Source organism: Mastomys coucha, unplaced genomic scaffold (assembly GCF_008632895.1).
Source record: "Mastomys coucha isolate ucsf_1 unplaced genomic scaffold, UCSF_Mcou_1 pScaffold6, whole genome shotgun sequence".
Classification (NCBI taxonomy): Eukaryota; Metazoa; Chordata; class Mammalia; order Rodentia; family Muridae; genus Mastomys; species Mastomys coucha.
Genome location: NW_022196912.1, coordinates 118,439,875 through 118,463,411, shown reverse-complemented (window position 1 = coordinate 118,463,411; position 23,537 = coordinate 118,439,875). Strand labels below are relative to the sequence as shown.

The window sequence follows — 23,537 nt, the reverse complement described above, 5'->3', positions numbered from 1 at the left end:
TCAACGTTGTAGGTGAACTGGATGAACACTTGATGCCAGTTGGGAAAGAGACTGTTAAATATGAAGAAGAGCTGGACTTACATGACGAGGAGGAGACCAGTGTTCCCGGGAGACCAGGGTCCACAAAACGACGGCAGTGCTACCCCAAAGCAGTTAGTATTGCTTAGAACTGAGGAACGTCAGTCAGCTGTTCTCAGCTTACCTCCTGCTGTATCCCATCCTACATCTTCTGCTCAGATGTTTCCCCAGATCCTTGTAATTGGCCCAACTGTGGGGCTTACCCGTTCCTCTGACTCCCAGTGTCTCCAGAGCCACCTTTTTATTTGAGCAAAATTATTACTGGGTTCTGTTCGATTTTGTCATGCCTTTTCAAAGGATTCTTGAGGCATTTATCAAATTATCAAAAATATCAAAGGCGTTTCCTTCATTTAAAAAGACGCATTCTTTTACTTATTTATTTTAGTGGTGTGACTTGAGCCTTAGTGGGCCTTACTGTTCAGAGCCTGCCCCACACAGTGAGCAGGGAATGGAAAGGCTGCTCTGTCAGGAGGTGGAGAAGGCTGTGCTGGGAGTAGGCAGAGCTCACTGCAGAGCAGCATCTGCCAGACTTCTGATGCCCCAGAAGGGCTCAGCTATCCGCACCTCAGGCTTGACAGAAGTTGATCTTTAAAACACTGATATTTTTAACTTATAAGGTACCCAGACAGAAGTAAGCTTTCTTTAGGTTTTTTCTTCACTTAAATACGTGATTATTTTGTTTTTGTAGTTTTTACTTTACATATCTGTACCTCAGCTAAGCATTTTTCAAAATTTAAAAATCCTGCTTTTTTCCTAATCTCAAGTCTTTCCCACTTTTGTGTAAAGCTTTCACCCTCATACCCACCTGAGCTCTAATAAATCCATTGGGATGTCTCCTGAGATATGTGCTCTGCCTCACTGCCTCCTTGACCCACCTATCCTGTCTTCAGTACTGCCTCTCAGCCAGTGGATAGCAGTGTAACTGCGAACTACCAGTGCAGACCCCAACCTATGAGTCTGAGAAAGTTGAAAACTCAGAGAATCTGAAGTAATGGTCACAGTGCTGACTCACTCTCATAATGAGAACTGTTAAGAATTACATTAGAGCTAGAGAGCTGATTCAGCAGGCCTGATTGCTGGACTTCAGTCCCCGAGACCCACATAGTAGGAGCACACTGGCTCTGGCAGGCTGTGCTCTAGTTACCACAGTGCCATCACACACATACAAACACACACACACACACACACACACACACACACACACACACACAATTTTCTCTCTGTCCAATAGAGGTCATAAGTATTAAAACTGAAACTGATTTGCAAAAGGTAGTCCTGTTGTAGTAACTGAGGCAAAACTGATTGCTTGTCTTTCCGTCCCTTCCTCCCTTTCCCTGGCCTCTCCTCTCCTTCCCCTCTCGCACATTTACCTCAGCTAAGTCTATGTTATATGATTCCATTTGTACTGAGAAATACAAATTTTTCTTTTCATTGGTGCCAAGACAATGTGATTTGTACAGTGAAAAAGATTTTTAAAAAATAAAATAGTTTTAGGAATAATACAGCATATTGGAATGTTATCTGGAGTGATGGGGTTATACCCAATATTAAAAACAGTTCTACCTTTATTTCCTGATACTCTGTGCTGAGTAAATAGTTTGAAAACCCATGGAATAAAAGTGCTTTTCAGTCAAAAGAAATAGATCAAATGATTTATTTTTTTTTAAAAAGACCATTTTAAATACTTTTGATATTATGGAAATAAGACTGTAATTAGAGTATAATAGCATAGGTAACCTTAGGCCAGTGTGAAGCGCTGGCTTCCCACAAGTCTTAGCGCTGAGTGCCTTCTGAGCCGCTGCTTTGTAGAATCCCACAACCAGAACTACTTGTCTTTCCTTGCCAGCATCTAGAACAAAGGCTGATTATATTTGAGCGTGATGCTTAATTCTTCTTTCCAACTTTAGATTCCAGAATGCTTGAGGGAGAGTTACCCCAAACCCGATCAACCTTGTTACCTGTATGTGATAGGAATGGTCTTAACTACCCCGCTCCCTGATGAGCTCAACTTCAGGCGGCGGAAGCTCTACCCGCCTGAGGACACCACAAGATGCTTCGGGATCCTGACAGCCAAACCCATACCTCAGGTAAATCATTTACTGTGTCTGTGACTTAGAGATTGAGTAAACTAATGTCATTGTTGACTGAAGGTGCTCACTCTTCTTTTTGCTAAGATTCCTCACTTTCCTGTGTACACACGCTCTGGAGAGGTCACCATATCCATCGAGCTGAAGAAGTCTGGTTTTACATTGTCTCAACAAATGCTTGAGCTGATTACAAGACTGCACCAGTACATATTCTCACATATTCTTCGGCTCGAGAAGCCTGCCCTGGAGTTTAAACCTACAGGCGCTGAGTCAGCATATTGTGTTCTACCTCTTAATGTTGGTAAGAAGGGGCTGGCTTGCCAGGGTTTGCTTTAGCTGGACAGTGAGCAATTTGCTGGTGACTTGCTTAAAGAGTCCTCGTTACTTCGATAGCTGTAGACTCACATTAGTATACCTTAAATAGAAATCTCACCTATGTTATATATTTAACGTGCTAAACTTTTTTTCTTCCCGAAGTTAATGACTCCAGCACGTTGGACATTGACTTTAAATTCATGGAGGATATTGAGAAGTCTGAAGCTCGTATAGGCATTCCCAGCACTAAGTATTCAAAAGAAACACCGTTTGTTTTTAAGTTAGAAGATTACCAAGATGCAGTTATCATTCCAAGGTAGGTGTTTCAGTGGGAGGGAAATGGCAGTGGTACTTGCTTCAGGTGTGCTTGTCATTGTGGCTGTGGCTGCGTGCCACATGCAGAGGTCAGCCATGTTTACAGCATCTCTCCATTCACGTTCTTAAAAACAATTCCAAACTCAGAAATCCGCCTGCCTCGGCCAGCCTGGTCTACAGAGTGAGTTCCAGGACAGCCAGGGCTACACAGAGAAACCCTGTCTCGAAAAAGAAAACCAAAACAATTCCCAAGAGCAGCGCAGACAAAGGAGTGACTTTGTGGAAAGTATTATCCTTATATAAATAATGCTGCTAGCCTTTTCAGAAGTAGCTATTCCCTTTATTCCAAGGTCTTACTGGAGAATTTCATTGGGAAGAATGTGTGTGCCTTAAGCTTTCCAAGGCAGTCATTGTTACTCAGCCTGTGGAGGGGGAAAGTACTGCTTGACAGTTAGGAGTGGAGTCTAAGGCAGTGCATTACGTCAGAGTACTTTACAAAGAATTAGAGCTGCTTGATTGACTCTGATTGGTTTGCATGCATATTCCTGCCCTTTGCTTTCACTTTCTACCCCTTACCCAGAGTCACATTTTAAAGGCTGCACTAGACTATCACTGTCATAGGTAATGAAATACATCTTTTGTATCTGAGACTGCATATTTAATATTAGTAATTTGCAAAGGATTTACTCTGGTGGATATTAAATTTTCTATTTTTGATTGTTTTGATGAAACACATATTTGAAGGAACTATTTAGATTTTCATATTGTCAGAGGAAAGACATTTAGAAGAAGAATAAGGGGGAAATGGAGAGCTTGTTTTACTTAACAGAGAAATAACGGTTTTTATTCTCAAACTCTTGAAATATTTTTTTTGGAATTTAAATTTTCGTTAATGTTATTTACATTTAATTATTTGAATTCTTATGATATATGTTTCCATATTAAAATAGTTGTACTTTGAAAATAGTTGAGTTATACAAAAGGCAACTTGATTGATTTTCTTTATTTTTAGATACCGCAATTTTGATCAGCCTCATCGATTTTATGTAGCTGATGTGTATACTGATCTTACCCCACTCAGTAAATTTCCTTCCCCTGAATATGAAACTTTTGCAGAATATTATAAAACAAAGTATAACCTTGACCTGACCAATCTGAACCAGCCACTGCTGGATGTTGACCACACATCTTCCAGGTAAGAGCTACAGCAATGATATTTAGGTTGCACAGGAGGCTTGCTTTCTAGGGGCGGGGGCCACATGTGGTGAAGGGTCACTGTACCTCTGCCCGCTCATGGACCTTTGCACAGACCATGTGGTGAAAGGTCATTGTACCTCTGCCCGCTCATGGACCTTTGCACAGACCATGTGGTGAAGGGTCACTGTACCTCTGCACTCATGGAGCTTTGCACAGACCATGTGGTGAAGGGTCACTGTACCCCTGCACTCATAGACCTTTGCAGACTTGCCCATGTTGTAGAGGATTGTGCTGACGGAGCTCCTGAGGCAATTTGTAGGCATACCACAGTTGGGAGTTCTAGCCACTGGGGGGTGAACTTTAGTTTGCTTTTTTTGATAAAATTGTTCTGAATTTTTATAGACTGAACCTTTTGACACCTCGGCATTTGAATCAGAAGGGGAAAGCACTTCCTCTAAGCAGTGCTGAGAAGAGGAAAGCCAAGTGGGAAAGTCTGCAGAACAAACAGGTGAGGAGCTGCTATTAACATGACTTGTGAATTTAAGAAGGTCGCCATGGGTATTGAATTTATTTTGAACATCCTTATTGGTAAAAATTGAATTTTGCTGGCCACTGATGCATCATGAAATCACCCTCATAAATCCCATTTAGGTTAAAGGACTAGTTTTAGAAGTTAAATATTACTAGCATTTATGATTTTCATTATTCTTCCTTAGCGAAGTTGGTCTTTTTATTATTATTTGATTGGCTTTATACTTATCAGCCTGTGCTTCTCTTACTCAAAGATACTGGTTCCAGAACTCTGTGCTATCCATCCAATCCCAGCATCACTGTGGAGAAAAGCAGTCTGTCTCCCCAGCATACTGTATCGCCTTCACTGCCTTCTGACTGCAGAGGAGCTAAGAGCGCAGACAGCCAGCGATGCTGGTGTGGGAGTCAGATCACTTCCTGCAGATTTTAGGTATGCCTGTGTTGCTGGCCAGAAATTTGATTTGCAACAAAATGGAATTAAGTTAAAGTTGTATTTTTCTTATAGCTTCTAAAAGATGAAAAAGAAAATGTGCCCATTTAACACATGAAAAAAAAAAGTACTGTTTATCCCTTAAGTAGCAGACTAGACCACTGAGTTCTTGCAAAGTTAGAGAGCAGCAAGCCCGTGAGACCCATCCATGGCTCCCTTAGCAGTGATGCTGAAATGAGGTGAGAACAGTTACCGTTCAAAACCACCCTCGTGTTAGTAAGCAGCGCCCTCCACTTGTTCTTGCTTTCATCACTTTCTTTCCTGTTAGTGAAGTTCTGTATACCAAAGAAATCCTTGTCGTAATTTAGTTTGGTTATATAGATAGTTGAAGGGATTGAACACATTTTAATATAGTAATGTGAATAATAATCACAGTTATAATACCTGAGTACTTGACACAGTCTGCAGCACAAGTTTAAGCAGCACACTCTGTGGTCCATGCTGAGATAGGATGTATTGACCACATTTCCAAGAGCAGAAATTGAGACACAGAGAAAGTTTGTAAATTGCTTGAAGCTGCTCACTTGGTTCAGCAGAAATCTGGAGGTGAGCCACTAAGTCAGTGGCTCTGGGTCCTGCAGGACCTCCATTTTGGTTCTTCTCAGTCAGCTCTGCTTTGGGACCATAAGCAGAAGTCAAAGCAGTAAGCTGTTGTACATTAGAACTGACTGTGTGCCGAGTCCCAGTCATGGTCAGGTAATCTTGGAAATGTGTTTCGTCTTAGGATGGCTTTGTTTGTTTTTAATGCAGAGTGGCGCCTTTCTGAGCTTTCCCTTTGGAAGGCTGATAGAACGTTATACAAATGTCTTTGCAGATACCCTAACTTAGACTTCGGGTGGAAAAAATCTATTGATAGCAAGTCTTTCATCTCAACCTGTAACTCCTCGTTGGCTGAGAGTGATAATTACTGTAAGCACAGCACAACTGTAGTCCCTGAAAATGCTGCACATCAAGGTGCTACTAGACCTTCCTTAGAAAACCATGACCAAATGTCTGTGAACTGCAAAAGCTTGCCTGCTGAGTCACCTGCTAAGCTCCGGAGTGAGGTTTCAACGGATCTTACAGCAATTAATGGTCTTTCTTACAATAAAAACCTTGCCAATGGCAGTTATGATTTAGTTAACAGAGACTTTTGCCAAGGAAATCAGCTGAATTACTTCAAGCAGGAAATACCTGTACAACCAACTACCTCATATCCCATTCAGAATTTATACAATTATGAGAACCAGCCCAAGCCCAGCAATGAATGTCCTCTACTGAGTAATAAGTACCTTGATGGGAACGCTAACACATCTACCTCAGATGGAAGCACCGCGGTGTCCACCATGCCTGCCGTGATGAATGCTGTTAACGCACTCAAGGACAGGATGGACTCTGAGCAGAGCCCTTCTGTTGGGTACTCCTCAAGGACTCTTGGCCCCAATCCGGGACTGATTCTCCAAGCTTTGACACTGTCAAATGCTAGTGATGGGTTTAACCTGGAGCGGCTTGAGATGCTTGGTGACTCCTTTTTAAAGCATGCTATCACCACATATCTGTTTTGCACGTACCCTGATGCTCATGAAGGCCGCCTTTCATATATGAGAAGCAAAAAGGTAAGGCACGATTCTTATTCTGGGCTGTTGCTTCTTTGGTGTGCCTGAAATTATCTGTGAGTTGGTGCAGCAGGTACTCTAGTTAGTTAGGGCCAGCGAAGCCCATGGAGGCATTGCCTAGTAGTGACATGAGGGTATGTCAATGGTACAGCCAGGCTATGGGGTTGACCTTCTCTATAGGGAAAAGTTCAGTTTAAAATAAACCTTTGTGCAAATGAGGAACTCTTAGACCCTGAGGGGTGAAAATTGGAAGGGGCCTTTGGTTAGGAGGGTGCTGTGAACAGGCGTATGCATGTGAGTAAGACGCAGTCATTCCAAGAGTTGCATTCTGTCTATATTTCAGAGAGCCAGGCAAGGGAAGGGCACCAGGCTTTACCCAACAATACAGTGCTGCTCCCATAGCCCCAAGGAAGAATAGGTTGTTTTTATTTTCCTACATGTAAATAATGTGTGTGCATATGTGTGTATATGCAAGCATGCTACAGGTCTATCTCAGATGTCTTCTATCCTTATTTTTTGAGGCAGGGCCTCTCTCAGAGTTTAGAGTTCAGCTAGACTAGTTTGAGCTAGACTAGTCAGCAAGCCCCTAGGATCCTGCCTCTGTCTCGTGTGGTTGCCCCCACCAGCACTAGGGTTACAGAGAGTAAGTACCATTGTGCCTGGCTTTTTTTTTTTTTTTTTTTTTTTTTTTTTTTTTTTTTTTTTTTTTTTTTTTTTTTTGGTTTTTCGAGACAAGGTTTCTCTGTGTAGCCCTGGCTGTCCTGGAACTCACTCTGGAGACCAGGCTGGCCTCGAACTCAGAAATCCGCCTGCCTCTGCCTCCCAAGTGCTGGGATTAAAGGCGTGCGCCACCACTACCCAGCTTGTGCCTGGCTTTTATTTTGGTTCCAGAGATCCAGATTTAGGTGTTCTTGTTTGCAGAGATCTGTTTTCAGCCTAAGCTCATAAACTTAGTAGAAGAACAGTAATATTTAAATGGTTATAAACTATAAAGCAGAATCCTGACAATTTACAAAGCTGCTAATGACATTGGAAGGATGGAATGTCACTGTGATTCAAAGAAAGTATTCATGGGAAACTTTATGTGCAAAGCAAAGCTAATGATCTGCAGAGTGTGGTAGCATTCAGTAGAGAAAGGCAGTGACAGTAGGGACTGATGAACCCGCTGAGGGAGGATGGAAGAGAAGAGGCCAAGATGTATGCAGAGGCGGCTGTACGTGCTATGCATGCTATTGATACCTGAAGTTTGAGCTAGGAGATGACACTGTTGATAGTGATCATTAAAGAGACTGATGTGGGACTGGCTGTAGCGTAGACTGAAGAACACAGCCAAGCCAAAAGGAGAACAGAAGGGGACTGAAATGAGTGGTGATTTCAGAAGAGATGGCCCTTTTACTTCAACTAACTGCTTAGTCTACTGGATTCTCCTCTAGTGCCTTTATATAGAACATGTATGTGATGGTATAGAGAGAAATACATAGGCTAATTTAACTTTTCTTAACTTATCTCCCCACTTAATAGACAAGGACAGTGAGGCAGGCAGGAGAGGGTAACATTGCAGGAAGTGGCAGACAGCGTAGCTGTGGACCTTTTGCCTATCACAGTCATGGCAGCTTGCTCCTGAGTTGACCAGACTTGCGAACAGTTTACAAACAACACTATTCTTCTCTGCAGCCTTCTTATAGTTAGATATGCCACCATTTTGCAGATGAAGAAACTGATGCCCAGACAGTGGGATTAGCTTGTGCTGGGTCATTCACTAGTCCCAGGTATTTAGGGGAGTATGTCTGAGATTAGAGGCCACACCTGCTGTGGCTGCCTTCCCAGTATTCTTAAGACAAGCCACTAGTGTGAGGCCCTGACAACTGTGACAACTGTGGCAGCTGTGGCAGCTGTGGCAGCTGTGGCAGCTGTGGCAGAGGCAGGGTTAGGAGGAAGACATCGAGGAAGCTGTCAAGGCTCCTTACAGGAGGAAGATCAGTCAATGGAGATGTTTGGAATAAGAATACAAGAAAGGTTCTACTTTACCATTCAAAACTTCATCCATTCGTCTGTTCAGACCCTTTTGATTTGGCTCCCTACAGAAATGTTTATTGTTCCCTCTGTCTGGTATCAGGTAGGTCCAGCATCTTCTTCCAGACAGACCCTGGCTAAATGCCACCTTGGCAGTCTAACACAAGCCTCATGCTCTTCATGTGTCTTTGCTCAAGCTAGCCCTCCCTGTCATTGTTCTCACTGACAACTGCTGCTTGGTTTTTGCCTCAGTACAAGTTCTTAGTTGTATCTTTTCTGTTCCACTGAGCATTTCTCTTGACTTGGAATGTTTTCCTCCTATTGCTGTCTTCCTCTTGGGATGCTCTTACATAGCATGCAAAGGGAACCAGCATTTATGTTTGTTGGTTCCATGGTAGACAGCTGAGAGGTGAGGTGTCCTTAGCTCGTGGTGGTCCCAAACAGAGCTGCCTGCCACATTGCAAGGACTGTTTCTCCGTCTATTTGCATGCTTTCTACCCGAGTGTAGCCAGTGCTGATTGTGGATACCAGATGCTGGCTAAGTAGTATTTGAGTTACATGGGAAAGGGCTCCTGAGGTATTCCAGTAAGTTTTTAGAAACTGGAAATGAGATTGATGGTGATAGATCCTAGTCTCCAAGTGAGAACTAGACAGAGATGTCATGGCTTAAGTAATGTAGGGTGGAGCCAATAGGAGAAGCAGAAGGACTAGAGGAGGATAACACAGCTGCCTTGGTGGTGCGCTGTGCAACAGATGTTCTCTAGCACCTTTGACTCCAGTGCTTTGAATGCTAGCCACCACAAAAGAGCAATAGTTGAGAATGTTAGGATTGGCATCATATTGGTGCCTAGATTCCAGAGATACAAAATTGTTTTGTATAGTGACAGTTCTTATCTTAAAGCATATTTGTCCTTTTCCTCACTAAGAATATCATGACATCTTGAGTTCCAGGGTCTTGACACCTTCTGCTCCCGGTTCCACTTGTCATCTTGAATTTCATGTCATCAGTCTGTGATTTAAAACTTTGAAATTGAACTCTTTCTTTGACTCATTCATAAGGAGAGGAGTTTATATGCATTGGGTTATTGTGAATTCCATTTTAGGTTAAATAATTATTTGACACAAAAGGATGTCCAGTACTTGGAAATTTAGAATTGTTTTAAGTGTGTAGTCCTTATAACTGGTGACCATTTGTGCAATACAAAAACATTGGCAAAAATATATTGGCATGCCGTTATCTTTCAGCTGTGACCATTTATGGGTGTTTGTGACTTTTTTCTGCCGAAGGTCAGCAACTGTAACCTGTATCGCCTTGGCAAGAAGAAGGGACTGCCCAGCCGCATGGTGGTGTCGATATTTGATCCTCCTGTGAATTGGCTTCCTCCTGGTTATGTGGTAAACCAAGACAAAAGTAACTCAGAGAAATGGGAAAAGGATGAAATGGTAAGCTCTCAGCATGGAGCTTTTTTGTTGCTGTTGACTGAAGAATTACGTTTTTATTGTTTTCTTTCTGCCGTGTGTTTGCCATGTAGTAGATATTTCATGTGTTGGCAGGCCATCTGTGACTTCACAAATAGTGTTGGTTTTGGTGCAGTGTGATTTCTGTTACCTCCCCTCCCCATTCCAGAGGCATAAACTTCTGTTATGTTTCCACTTAAAAATAAAATCAGAACCCTCTCAGATTCCTTCCCTCTCATGTTACAGTGTCTCCTTAGCCATTTGCTGAAGTGGCTTTGCAGTGACCTGTGATCTCCAGGCTGTATCTGGAAGAATTCAGTTCAGCACAGACTAGCTTGGGCAGTGCTAGCTTGGGACTATTTCCTCTTGCCAACTGGATAACAGCTCACCGGATGGGAAGTTTGCAGTGTACTATGAAGGCTTTAAGCTGGGCCAGAGATTGGAGTCTTCTCTTTAGCAGCTACAGCTTCCTTTGTCTCGTCCTGAAGCCACCAGGGGGCAGCTGGGAGGCCTGGGCTCCCCAGGCTTGTGGCTGGGAGACAGTTGTCTTGTACTTCTTTGAAGTTCCCATCTGTTCAAGCATCTCCGCTTGCCAGATTTATTTTGTATTGATGACAAATGAGCTCGAATTATTTCATTTTTACTTCAGGCTGATAATGCTAACAGCATTTCTTTTACAGGTTTGTGGGTAGTGTCTTCCCTTGTGTCTGACATTTCTGTCTTCTCAGTAAGGCCTGAGTGTCTGTAGGTGGGGTGGTCTCTGACGCTGCTCCCATGGAGGCCTACTTGCTGAGTTTATTTGAAACTCAAGTAAGATTTGACTTATCACAGAAATGCAACTTAGCTGGAAAACATTAAGAGTATTTTAATGCAAATTAAGTCTGAGGATGTCATTTGGTATTAATTTATAATACGCACACACGTATACACTTGCATACGTGTATACACACACTCACACACATACCTTAGAAAAGTGTAGAATTTGAATCTTAGAAAAAGTACTTCATTTCTTCAGAAAACAGTCCAGCAGGCCTTCTCTTCTGTCTTATTATTTGGTCCTTTAGGAAGCACTGACACGCCAGGGCATTCCTGAGTTACCTGTTACAGCGTGGACTTCTGTTTTCTGTCCTTCTCTGCTGACTCAGCACTTTGGTTCCTATTTGGTTCCTAGCATGCACTAATAGACTTTCATCTGGTGCTGTAACACATTCAATTACTAGGGAGTCACAGAGTGTTGTGGATTGTGTCCTTCCAGTTCCTTCTGCCCTTGGGTCACACCTCTGTGAATTCCTCCTCGAAGAGAGAGTGTGGGCAGCTCAGGTAGACTGTACTGTCATGAGATACACACACACACATACACACACACTTCAAATGCATGTGCGTATTTTGGAGAGCATTTTTGAAGTATAACTCCTCCTTGTGAATATGAAGAGCCTGCACAGTGCCAGGGATTCAAAAGACAGCCCAGGATAACTGGGTGGCAGCAGCACGTTATAGAAACATGATTTATGCAGAAACTTTGCAGTTTAAAACCTCAGGCTAGGGGTGGTGGTGGTACATGCCTTTAATCCCAGCACTTGGGAGGCAGAGGCAGGCGGATTTCTGAGTTTGAGGCCAGCCTGGTCTACAGAGTGAGTTCCAGGACAGCCAGGGCTACACAGAGAAACCCTGTCTCAAAAAAAAAAAAAAAAAAAAAAAAAAGAAAAAAAAAGAAAAAGAAAACAAAACAAAAAACCCCACCCTCAGGCTAAGTAATTTAAATTTGGCCCATTTTGTCATAAGACCTAAATAATAAAGCTGATGTGGTGGCACATGCTTTTTCCCATCATCTGGGATATAGAGGCAGGTAGATCTCAGAGTTCAAGGCCAGCCTGGTTTACATAGTGAGTTCCAGGACAGCCAAGGCTACACAGTTAGATCCTGTCTCAAAAAAAACAAACAGAAACAGACATTAGTCAAAGCCTTTCATGTTATGTTGGAAAAATACAAGTTTTTTTTTTTTTTTCCTAGTTTTTCAAGACAGGGCTGTGTAGCCCTGGCTGTCCTGGAACTCACTCTGTAGACCAGGCTGGCCTTGAACTCAGAAATCCACCTGCCTCAGCCTCCCAAGTGCTGGGATTAAGGGCATGTGACACCACTGCCCGGCTAAAGCCAAGCTGTCTTTGAGGGTGTCCAGACACACTGGGGGCCCTGTCTCTCTCCTCAGGCAACCCACATATTCCTGGGAACAGCGTGTATATGTTTGGGGGTGGGGGGAGGTTAGTCTAGAGGATGCTTAGAATAGTTTCTTGAGCTTTGCCTCGAGCTGGGTGCTTTGCCTGCATGTGTCTATGCACCTTGTAGATGCTGGTGCCTGCAGAGGCCAGAAGAGGGCGCTGGATCACCTGCAACTGTTGTTAGAGGTAGCTATAAACTGCCATGTTGGTGTGGGAACCGAGCCTAGATGGCCTGGCAAGAGCAGCCAGTATTCTTAATCTCTAAGCTTCCCTTGGGCCCCTGTGGGTGTTTGGTGTTTTTTATTTTTCAAATGGGGTGTTTGGTGTATTTTTTAGTGATTGCCGATGGTTACATGGCTAGACTCAAAGCTATTTTTTTTTTTCTTTTCAGGCAAATACAGAGTTTCTATCTTTTGAGTCTGGTTTAAACTGAGATGTATGCCTATTTTAAAGTCACATGGAAAATAGTTTGAAAGCATTTTGTCACAATTCTCTGGAAAGTTGTTCCAATCAAAGTTGAAGTTTACAGTCCTGCATTTGCCCCTGAGTAGAGTGGTGGTGCTGTGTATGCGGCAGTTTGTCTTTATGGCATTGCATAGATTGGGTGGTATCTTAGCATTGCAGAAGATGACATCACTGCTGAATTATAGCCCATTATTAAAGTTGTCACTCACAAACAGCTTATGCCAAAGAAATTGGAATTAGCAAAGATTTTTGACAGAAATGGGATTGTTATGTTTCATGTTAGTCTAATTTTTTTCCTGTTTTGTCAGCCTGCTATGATCTGTTGGTCTGAGTACCACAGCTCAGAACAGAGGGCGAAAGAATAATTTCCCAAATTCATACCCTCTTTCAGTGGTCATGTTTATTTTTTATTTTTTAAGCAAAGCAGTTTAGTTTTACATTGTAGCAAATGTATTTTGATTTGAAGTGGAGGTAGAGAGAGAAACTGTTATAAAGCCCTCTTATAGTTTTTAGTGGTAAAAGGTTTTAGAGATAATTTTGTATGCTTTTATATTATGTTCTTAATTGAGAAGATAATGCTCTTTCTACATCTGGAATTTCATTTTGTTGGTTTGAAAGTCAGGCAACCACCTTCAAATGCTGCTAGCTAGTGGAAGGACTCTGCTTGGCCCCACAGGGCTCTTTGGTCCCTGCAGACTCCGGCTGGCTGCTCACTTGAGGTTCTGCGTGGTGGACATCAGTTTAACTTTATCCTTGTTCGGAATTCTTCATTTACTGATTTATACTGGATAAAGGTCATTTTATAGCTTAGAAAATGAACATTCAAAGAGCATGTTTGACTTTGTTTATATGATTAAATAACTTATTTTATGTTAATTGAAAACAAATGGCCATGATTTTTAAAAGTTGCCTTTCAGTATTTGTGGTTGTCATTTGAAATTATCCATAACCCTTACTTTTATTGAGTTTCAAACCCTTTTAAAGACAGCAGCTCTGTCTCTCCTTCCCCGTCCCCCGTTTCAGACAAAAGACTGCTTGCTGGCTAACGGCAAACTGGGTGAGGCCTGTGAGGAGGAGGAGGACCTGGCGTGGAAGGCTCCCAAGGAGGAGGCCGAGTACGAAGATGACTTCCTGGAGTACGACCAGGAGCACATTCAGTTCATAGACAGCATGTTAATGGGGTCAGGAGCCTTTGTGAAGAAGATTTCTCTTTCTCCCTTTTCAACCTCTGATTCTGCATATGAATGGAAAATGCCCAAAAAGTCCTCCTTGGGCAGTATGCCATTCTCTTCAGACCTGGAGGATTTTGATTACAGCTCTTGGGATGCGATGTGCTATCTGGATCCTAGCAAAGCCGTTGAAGAGGATGACTTTGTGGTAGGTTTCTGGAATCCATCAGAAGAAAACTGTGGTGTTGACACAGGGAAGCAGTCCATTTCTTACGACTTGCACACGGAGCAGTGCATTGCAGACAAGAGCATAGCGGACTGTGTGGAGGCCCTGCTGGGCTGTTACTTAACCAGCTGCGGCGAGAGGGCTGCTCAGCTCTTCCTCTGTTCGCTGGGGCTCAAGGTGCTCCCAGTCATCAAAAGGACCAGCCGGGAGAAGGCCTCCTACCCTGCTCAGGAGAATGTAAGCAGCCAACAAAAGAGCCTCTCGGGGAGCTGTGCCGCTACAGTCGGCCCACGCTCCTCTGCAGGGAAAGACTTGGAGTACGGCTGCTTGAAGATCCCACCGAGGTGTATGTTTGACCATCCAGATGCAGAGAAAACCCTGAACCACCTGATATCTGGCTTTGAAAACTTTGAGAAGAAAATCAACTACAGATTTAAGAATAAGGCTTACCTTCTGCAGGCTTTTACACATGCCTCCTACCACTACAACACTATTACTGGTAAGGAGCCCCAGGGCCACACTCCTGTCCCAAAGCAGGAGACTTTGTGTCTTGTTTTGGCCTTACACAAATAAGGTCTATGCATGCACAGTCTTAGTGCTCAGTACGAATGGCTGGGGGAGGAAGTAAAAGAATGCAGAACTCTAATGTCCTGGTCTACTGGGAAGTAAGACTGTGTGGTGATGTGAGTGCTGGGTGTGGCTCCTCTATTCTCTCACACATGGCATCTCACATGCTGCATGTGTAGAAACCCAAGCTCGGGTGGTTTGCTACCTAAATACCTTTCTTAGGCTCAGTTGTTGCTTTAGCTTCTTGTTTTACTAACATATGAGGGATGTATTTCTTCATCTTTTTGTTGTTCCTAAACAAAAGGTACCTCTCTTCCTGTCTTTTTAAATCTAAAGATGAGAAAATTAAACAGAACCATTCTACAGGAAGGGCTCATTACTTCCTGCTGTGCAAAGCTTTCTCTCTTTTTTGATTTAACAGTCTCCTGATACCTAAGAGAGTCCCTAGAACTAGTCAACTTCAGCTTGTGAACCCAGATAAAGCTTTCTGTGTGAGATACCAAGCATATCAAAGCAAAATGAAAAGCTTATAGTATGAATGGTAAACGCCATGTAGGTTAAGGCTGTTTATAGAATATTAACCCTGACAGTGATGGTCCAAAGGAAAGTCTGCTTTTCTTCGTGGAGAGGAAATGGTGTGATCTCCATCCATTGCTAGAAACTATGAGGCCTGGCTTCTAGCCTGGCTTGTCTCTTTTTGCCTCTTTCCCACTGGATACTCTGGAACGGGTCACTTCTGTCCCAGCCTCATTCTCTCAGCTCAGTGGATTCTTTTAATGGCTCTAAGGAAGTCAAGGCACTGGTCAGCACTGGAAGCCTTTTTCATTCTGACAATCAATCCTTTTTGGCGGGGTGTTTTGTCCTAGCACACAATTCTTTTTTAGTCCCTTGGTTTGCCAAGTCCAGTGCGTTTGAATTTGAAGAGTCATCTTTTCCTTGCTGCTATCCCATGTAATATATAACATGGAAGTATTAAGGAATTAGGTCACTTAGCACACATTGCAGAGTGTGACTGACACTCCCTTGATGGCAATGGACAGAAGGCATGTGTGCCATGGATGGCTTTCCTGAGACTCCAGCATGGCGAGAGAGACTCAGGAGGGATGCCTGGTGCCCACCTGGCTAGTATAGTGCCCAATGAAAGGGGAGCCATGACTTGGATTGCATCTGGAAAGTGGCTTTTTTCCCCTCCAGAATAAGCATATTATTTGGGCACTGGAAGATTATATGACCCAATTTATATATAATAAATATGCTTTCAATTACCATTAAAACTTCCAGGTGCATTAGTGAGTATATGCCCAATAATTTCACTAAGGAAGATAAATGAAAATGTTCCTCAGTAGAAGTCTCAAAAGGAGCCTGGGACTGCAGCTTTTCCATCAGCTCCCACGCAGACACAGTGCAGACGTGCATGTGCTCACGCAGGCTCATCATTGCATTTTGGATCTCTACGCAGATTGTTACCAGCGCTTAGAATTCCTGGGAGATGCGATTTTGGACTACCTCATAACCAAGCACCTTTATGAAGACCCACGGCAGCACTCTCCAGGGGTCCTGACTGACCTGCGCTCTGCCCTAGTCAACAACACCATCTTTGCATCATTGGCTGTGAAGTATGACTACCACAAGTACTTTAAAGCTGTCTCTCCTGAGCTCTTTCATGTTATTGATGACTTTGTGAAGTTTCAGCTTGAGAAGAACGAAATGCAAGGAATGGACTCTGAGGTTAGTGCTGTTTAAACTGTGAACTCTGCTGAGGGAAGCAGCTGACTGCGAGTTTGGGCAGATTTGAGTCCTGACTCATGGCTGTCCAGAGGGATAGTTGCAGGCCAGGCCAGGGCGCCCACATGCTGCCTGATCTCCAAGCAGAACCTCAGGTAGGCCTTTAAGACTTGGCTACCCACTCCATGGACCACATGGTCATTCAGACAAGGAGCCTGGGTTTTCAGTTACCTCACTGAGGCTCCTACAGCAGACATAAAAAGTTGTAGAAGTACACCTTCCATGCCCCAAAATGGCCTTTGCCTTTTTGTAATCACCAAAGGATGATCTATCTGATCCTGTCTTTTCTAAGTGGGTCACAAATATTTGGTAGCATCTCAGGTAAGCCTCACAAATGTATACTTACAATGTTGAAGTGGGAACTCTTATTGAAAAACAAACTGAAGTTTGTGAGTTTTGGGTGCTGGGAGGCATCTGCCGCTGGGCAGTGCTGCTTGGCTCAAATGTGTGCATGCTCTGGCTCTGTAGGCAGGGATAGTGCTCAGCTTCCTGTACCAGGTACCCAAGGAGCTTCCATTCCAGTAGAGGGATTTATTCTCAGGTCACTGTTGTTATTTTAATCTTTGGCATCTCTTTTGCAATGGCTGCAAACTGTTGGAGGTTAGTGAGTCTGGGACTGCAGCACTAGGAGCCAGAGCAGGGCTCCTGCTCTAGCCCTGTGTGTGTTAGCACTTGCAACCAGCGTCCCAGTGATGAGGGCCCGCCCTCTGGAGGTTTCTGTTTCATTCTTTCAACCAGTTAAGCTCTTAAGTTTGAGGCACTCACTAAAATTCAAGTTGTCTTTGGATGCAGTGAGGGGCTTGTCAACTCTTCTGGTCTTTTTGCATTCTTTTACTGCCCTCTCTGTATACTAGCTGCAAATATCTGACTGTTCTAACTGAGCTATTTTGTCTTAAGGAAGTCTATCTTTCCGGGTCTCAGCTTCCTTAGCTGTAAGAAGAGGGAACTAAACCTGCCAGGTTTGACATTTTCTTTTATCCCAGAGCCAGGGCATATGGGTGATGAGCATCAACATTTTAATACATTGGCTAATTTATGTACAAATTGAAATTTTCCCCTTTCCTTCATTCTCTTCTACAATAATTTGTGCTTTGTTGTTTATTAGAAAATACAAGTAAGCAAAAAAGAGAGAATTGGAGCTGTCTAGTTATGCAGCCCATTCGTGGTCAGCATTAGTGATATACAGTTGCTAAGGAGTCCAGGCTTAATGTACAGAGGCTGGAGGTCGGCACGCTGCAGCTGCTCCCTCACGTGCTGTGCTTGGAGCTGAGGACTGGCTGCTGCCACGATCATTTTGAGATAGCTCCTTCCCTTAAACGATCCTTCTGGGGTTGAGCAGCTGTCGTTAGGACATGTAGTGACTGAGTGTGAGGCAGAGGCTTGTGCATGCAGTGAGCTGTTGCCAGAGGTAGGACTGACTTCCTGAAGACTTGTGGGCTCTACCCAGGTGCTCTTTTATTCTGTGGATCTGAGTATGCACCGCATAGGCTATGCTGTCATAGTGAGTGCACTTCATGTTGCAGTGACAGGGAGCCTGGAGGGAAGGAGCTTCTGAAAGGCCTTCTCTGCCTAAAGAGTGGCTCTCTAACCCCATCCCCACATGCTGTCGCTCTTGCTAGGTCTTGGTGCTTAGGGTGCCTTTTCTGAGGAAGGCAGTTATTTGGTTCCAGGTGATTGGGACAATATTTATCTTGTAATTCTGGATCCCCACTTAAGTTCTGTTCTCATTTACAAGTGTTTTCCCTTGCCTGGGCATCAGGTACTTGTCACTTTGGTTCTGGGGAAGGTGGTTCTGGAAGACCCACTGCCATGAACCAGGCGCACATGGCTATTGGTCACTCTTATTAACTAGTAAAGGGCAGCTAAGAGAAGCCAGTCTGGGATGGGTGGCCTTGAAGGTGCCCTGTTTGACAAGTTACTTTTCTTCAATAGCTTAGGAGATCCGAAGAGGATGAGGAGAAAGAAGAGGATATCGAAGTCCCCAAGGCCATGGGGGACATTTTTGAGTCTCTCGCTGGTGCCATTTATATGGATAGTGGGATGTCTCTGGAGGTGGTCTGGCAGGTGTACTATCCGATGATGCAGCCTCTAATAGGTACAGTGCGGGCTCTCCCCCAGTGTATACAAGAACACTATTTAAAATGCTTTTAGGGCCTTTAGTCACCTTATTTAATCTTTTATTTTGATTATAGAAAAGTTTTCTGCAAATGTGCCTCGTTCTCCAGTGAGAGAATTGCTTGAGATGGAACCAGAAACTGCCAAGTTTAGGTAAGCAGGGTGTGTCTGTGAAGACCTGGTGTAACTATACACAAGGGTTCTCAAGAAACCTTGGCTACTGAATGAGAGCGTCTGCACGGCCTGCATCCTCTCAGCTTCTTCGTTGGTATGACCAGCTGCTCTTTTCCTTTTTGTTTTCATAAAGTGAAGCAGAGGGTGTGTGGGAGGAGAGAGTGGCCTGTGTGATAAGACCTGGTACACAGTCAGCTCATAGGAGGGACTCGGCCCAGGAGGACTAGAGGTGCCGACTGACAGTAATAACAAACACTTCTGATTCCTAACTCAACTGTCTGGGGTTTTGCAGCCCAGCGGAGAGAACTTACGATGGAAAGGTCAGAGTCACCGTGGAAGTGGTGGGAAAGGGGAAATTTAAAGGTGTCGGCCGGAGCTACAGGATCGCAAAGTCTGCTGCAGCACGAAGGGCCCTCCGCAGCCTCAAAGCTAACCAGCCTCAGCTTCCTGACAGCTGAAGCGTGCAGATGCACAGGGCAAGGCGTCGAGCGGACCAGAGCCACAGCAACATGTCACAGGATGAGTCAAGCTGACACAGAGCAGGAAATCGAAGGCAGAAGTTAAAATTTGATACTGAGATAGATACAGAATAAACCTTAATATGTGTATAACTCTTTGGAACTAAGTGTAGCTTTAGTTTTTGCGCAGACACAATCTTGTCTTCTTCACTCACCCATGCTTTGTTTAGTCACAGGAGTGCTTTATGCTAGTGTTTATTAGCAAGTTTTTAAAATCATTTTGACAGGTTTTTTGGTTTTGTTTGTTTGTTTGTTTTTACATTTAATTTCTGTCGATTTTGCTTGGTGTTAGAGGCCATGGAGCTTAGCCTCTAACAGTCCCTAGAATTGGGTCGTCCTGACCTTGCAGTCCCTCCACACTAGTACCTGTCCTGTTGCGGTTGTCAAGCCCAACAGAACGGAACAGTGTTTGAAGGAAGCTCCCCTGTTGTGAAGGGCAGTGGAGGAAGGGGCAGGGCGGACCCCAGTTGCTGTTGCACGTAATAGTAAGGGTCAGATTTTTGAGTCAGTGTTGGCCATTGATGAGTCGAGACCAGGTTTTCAGATGCCACATAGTGCTGCATAGAGGATTCTTGCCTTAACAGTAAGGACTTTATAGTTTGCTTTTTATTTCGCCTTTTCCTTATTATGCATTGGATGAGATGGGGTGGCAGCTCACTAGGGCACTTGGAATGGAACTATTGCAGGTAGGATTTTTGTTGCTTGTATTGAAGACATTCTAAAACCCAGAGTGAGTATATGAATTTTTAAAGCATCATTATAGACAGAATATGTGGCTAGATGCCCAATTTTCCTCAGAACTTCCTGCCAGGTGATCCCAGTGGTAGAAATGCTTGCCCAGTCAGCTGTTGTTCTGAAGAAATGAGCCTGAGATGCAGTGCACCTAGACATGCCAAGGTTTGTACTGGGGCACGTCCTGATGCTTGCAGTGTTGCCAGAGTCACCAGGGCTGTGCCAGCAATCCCATGGGGTCAGCATTGAGGCAGACTGCCAGGACTGACCAGTCTGGGGTGGAAGTCACGAGTTTAGATAAATAGGTCATTACTTCATCTCAGAATCAGAGAAACTAAAGCTGAAGGTCTTGACTGGGCTTGTGGGCCCTCTTCACTTCCACACCTCAGTCCCCTCCCTTTGCCTGCATTTTCCTGTTGGTGCTATGTTTATGTATCATGCTTGAAGTTTAATTTTTTGCACTGTGACTATAATACCTCTTAATTTACATTTAAAATGCTGTATGGGTTGCCCATGCCCTCCCACCGACACACAGGAGAGCTTTGCTGCAATTCGCCCTCTTACGCTTGAAGTCTCAGCAGGCTGAGCCAGGGTGGCTCAGGCTTCCCACACATCTCCTGAGGCTGATGCTTCATGTAATGCTGCACTTAGGTTCAAGTCACCCACCCGAGAGGGAGAGAGAGAGAGAGAGAGAGAGAGAGAGAGAGAGAGAGAGAGAGAGAGAGAGAGAGAGAGAGAGAGAGAGAAAGAGAGAGAGAGAGAGAGATGCCGTGTGTGTGTGAGCACTCAGGCTGCCATGAACCTCACGGGAAGGGGAGAATGAGCTTCTCCAAGGATTATGTGTTATTGCCCATCCGAAAGCAGGATCTGAATTATTGTTTGGTGAAATTAATTTGGCTGACTCATCTTAAATATTTAATTATAACTTGAGATTGTAGTTGTCTATTTGATTTACAACATCCCCCCCCCCATATACACACACACACCCAAACCTTAATGCAAGACATCATAGCATGTGCAAACCAGGTGATCTTTTGAATGTTGTAGCTATAATTTGTACAGTCAGATAGTAAGGTGGGGTGGGATTGTGGGAGGTGGAGTTCGTTGTCCTATCACAGTCCTTGGGGATTTATAAACTACCTGATTCTCTGCATTGTGATTCATACATTTATGTCCTGGGATGCGCTGGTGTCCTGGCACCAAAATCAGAGATTGTTTCACAGTTCGATTCCTGGTGGAAGAAAATGCCTCAATATATTTTGTAACATAAGGAGAGTATTTTTTGTTAATATTAAAAAGTTCAGAATTGGATATGCTTAGATCATCCATTCTCAGGGCTCAAATTTTTTGCCACTATTCAGAATGTTGTATCAATAGCAAACTTGGGCTGCTCTCTTCCTTTTTTCCTTTCTTTCTCTCTTTCTTCCTTTCTCTCTTTCTTCCTTTCTCTCTTTCTCTCTTTCTTCCTTTCTTCCCTTCTTCTTCTTCTTCTTCTTCTTCTTCTTCTTCTTCTTCTTCTTCTTCTTCTTCTTCTTCTTCTTCTTCTTCTTCTTCTTCTTCTTCTTCTTTTTTGGTTGCTGTTGGATAAAAGTACCTGATAATTAGTTTGACTCACAATTTGAATCATACTGTGATTTACCTGGAGACCAAGTTGGAAAAATCAAAAGTATGAATTAGACACATGTGATCAGGAATGCATTTGTATTAGGGGTTGTCCCCAGGCTCACTGGTTGAAAGACTTCGCATTTTAGAGAAAAAATTGTTCTGTGTGTCCCCCCTGCCCCCACCCCTTGATGACAACGTCGTGTACCTCTTCTGCTAATGTAGCAGGAGGAAGACAGCCAGCACCCGTGAGGAGGGAGCAGCTGCACAGAGCCTGCGGCTACGTGCGAGCTCGTTGGGCCACTGCAGTGTTGGGCCGTCCGCTGTGGCCGCTTTGCAATCCTAGCCAGGCAGAGTGAGTGAGGCCCTGTCCTCTGTTGGGTTGTATCTGTGCAGCCCAGGCTGGGCAACGCTCCGGCACTCATGTTTAACCCAGAGGGGAGGCCATGTGCAGGCCTCGCTGTGGTTCTGACTTACGAACATCCTGGGATGCCTGCAGCTTGTCAGACACTTGCACACTTTAGCTATTATTATTATTTTGTCTGTGGCATTTTCTTCTATCTGTTGAACTTCTAAAGTTGAAAGCATGGCAGAAATTTGTTGACTGAACACTTAATTATGCTTTTTAAATGTTTTGGTTACATTTCTTCTTTTTTCGTTTATATTATGTAAATGATTAAATTTAGAATAACCTCTAACACTCCTATAATTATCATTTAAAATACTGATGTTTTTATTTTCTCAACAGTAGTCCGTCCTCAGAAAGATGCAGACACGCTATGTAATTAGCAGGGACTTGAGGCTGCTCCGCTCCCACCATTCAGTTCCCGTGTACAGTCGCTCACCAGCAGCCACCAGACAGTGGCTGAGAGCATGGAGAACAGTCAAAAACCCACAACTACCACTTTGCTCGTGGGGTCTGTTGATTTAAAACTACTCCTTGCTTGGTGAGGGCCCGTAGCCTCCTGCACAGACTTACTGCTGGCAAACCGAGGCCTTGCCCCTTTATTTCCCAGACCCTGAGCTGAGCCTACAGTCGCGCCCTTAGCCAACTCAGGCTCTTGTGTCTCCTCTGTGCTTAACATCGCCCTAGAACCCATAGCTTCCCATCTGCCGATCGCTTCTCTGGAATTTAATTATTTCTCAATAAATTCTGTATTTTATATTGTACATGAGACATTTTAAAGATATGTTTAAGACCAAGGATAGTTAAAATGACTGTAAAGGTGGTGTGTCTGCCACGGAGAGCATGTGCTGTCCACCGGCAGGGAAAATGATCACCTCAAACTAACTTGCAGTTATTATTTGATTTATTATTTTCTTGTCTGTTTTTCTTTGATAAACAACCGCAGATAGTGTAAATGTCATAGATGGCCCCAGAATTTGCCTCGCCTTCTGGTTCCATAGCAAAAGCACAGAGGTAAATGGGAAGACACATCTGCCTTCTCTGCTGTAAATAAAGGGAAATGACGAATGACTGAGTGTTCCGCCGACAGTAAACGAAGTCCGCCGTCACACTCTGCAGCCTTTTAAAGATACGTGTATCTGTGCACACAGCTACCACTGCAGAGCTGTGTCAGCACCTACGGACCATGGTTACCTTTAGCTTTTCTGTCTCGTTTTGTTTTGTTTTTCTTTTTAATAATTGTAGCCAATAAAGTTATTGTCTGTTCACTCTGTGTCTCATCTTTCTGTTTGTTTTTGTTTTAATGTTTTTACTTAGCACAGTGTAAACAGTTCAGCTATGGTAGCAGAAAAGGTTGTGGGTTACGTACTTTAGTAAGATTGTGTTCACGTTCTCCTGAGAAAGGATATGACACAGTAACAGTTGTCCTCTTACGGCCTATGAAGTAGAGCTGTGCTTTGCTGAAATCCCACCATGCCTATAG

The 23,537-nt window shown here is 43.8% G+C and overlaps 1 protein-coding gene across 2 annotated transcripts in view; it reads left to right on the top strand.

The window, feature by feature from the left end:
- Dicer1 (dicer 1, ribonuclease III) overlaps nucleotides 1-23,322 on the top strand; it is a 67,036-nt gene extending 43,714 nt beyond the window's left edge. For both annotated transcript variants that reach the window (XM_031357649.1, XM_031357648.1), the window contains 14 exons: nucleotides 13-152; nucleotides 1,986-2,165; nucleotides 2,253-2,466; nucleotides 2,643-2,796; nucleotides 3,808-3,990; nucleotides 4,395-4,500; nucleotides 4,778-4,953; nucleotides 5,828-6,608; nucleotides 9,909-10,064; nucleotides 13,784-14,654; nucleotides 16,182-16,450; nucleotides 18,440-18,602; nucleotides 18,700-18,775; nucleotides 19,089-23,322. In XM_031357649.1, coding sequence (XP_031213509.1) covers nucleotides 13-152; nucleotides 1,986-2,165; nucleotides 2,253-2,466; nucleotides 2,643-2,796; nucleotides 3,808-3,990; nucleotides 4,395-4,500; nucleotides 4,778-4,953; nucleotides 5,828-6,608; nucleotides 9,909-10,064; nucleotides 13,784-14,654; nucleotides 16,182-16,450; nucleotides 18,440-18,602; nucleotides 18,700-18,775; nucleotides 19,089-19,254 — 3,635 coding nt within the window. In that variant the 3' untranslated portion in view covers nucleotides 19,255-23,322. The remainder of the gene's footprint in view (nucleotides 1-12; nucleotides 153-1,985; nucleotides 2,166-2,252; nucleotides 2,467-2,642; nucleotides 2,797-3,807; nucleotides 3,991-4,394; nucleotides 4,501-4,777; nucleotides 4,954-5,827; nucleotides 6,609-9,908; nucleotides 10,065-13,783; nucleotides 14,655-16,181; nucleotides 16,451-18,439; nucleotides 18,603-18,699; nucleotides 18,776-19,088) is intronic.
- The last annotated feature ends 215 nt before the right edge of the window (nucleotides 23,323-23,537 follow it).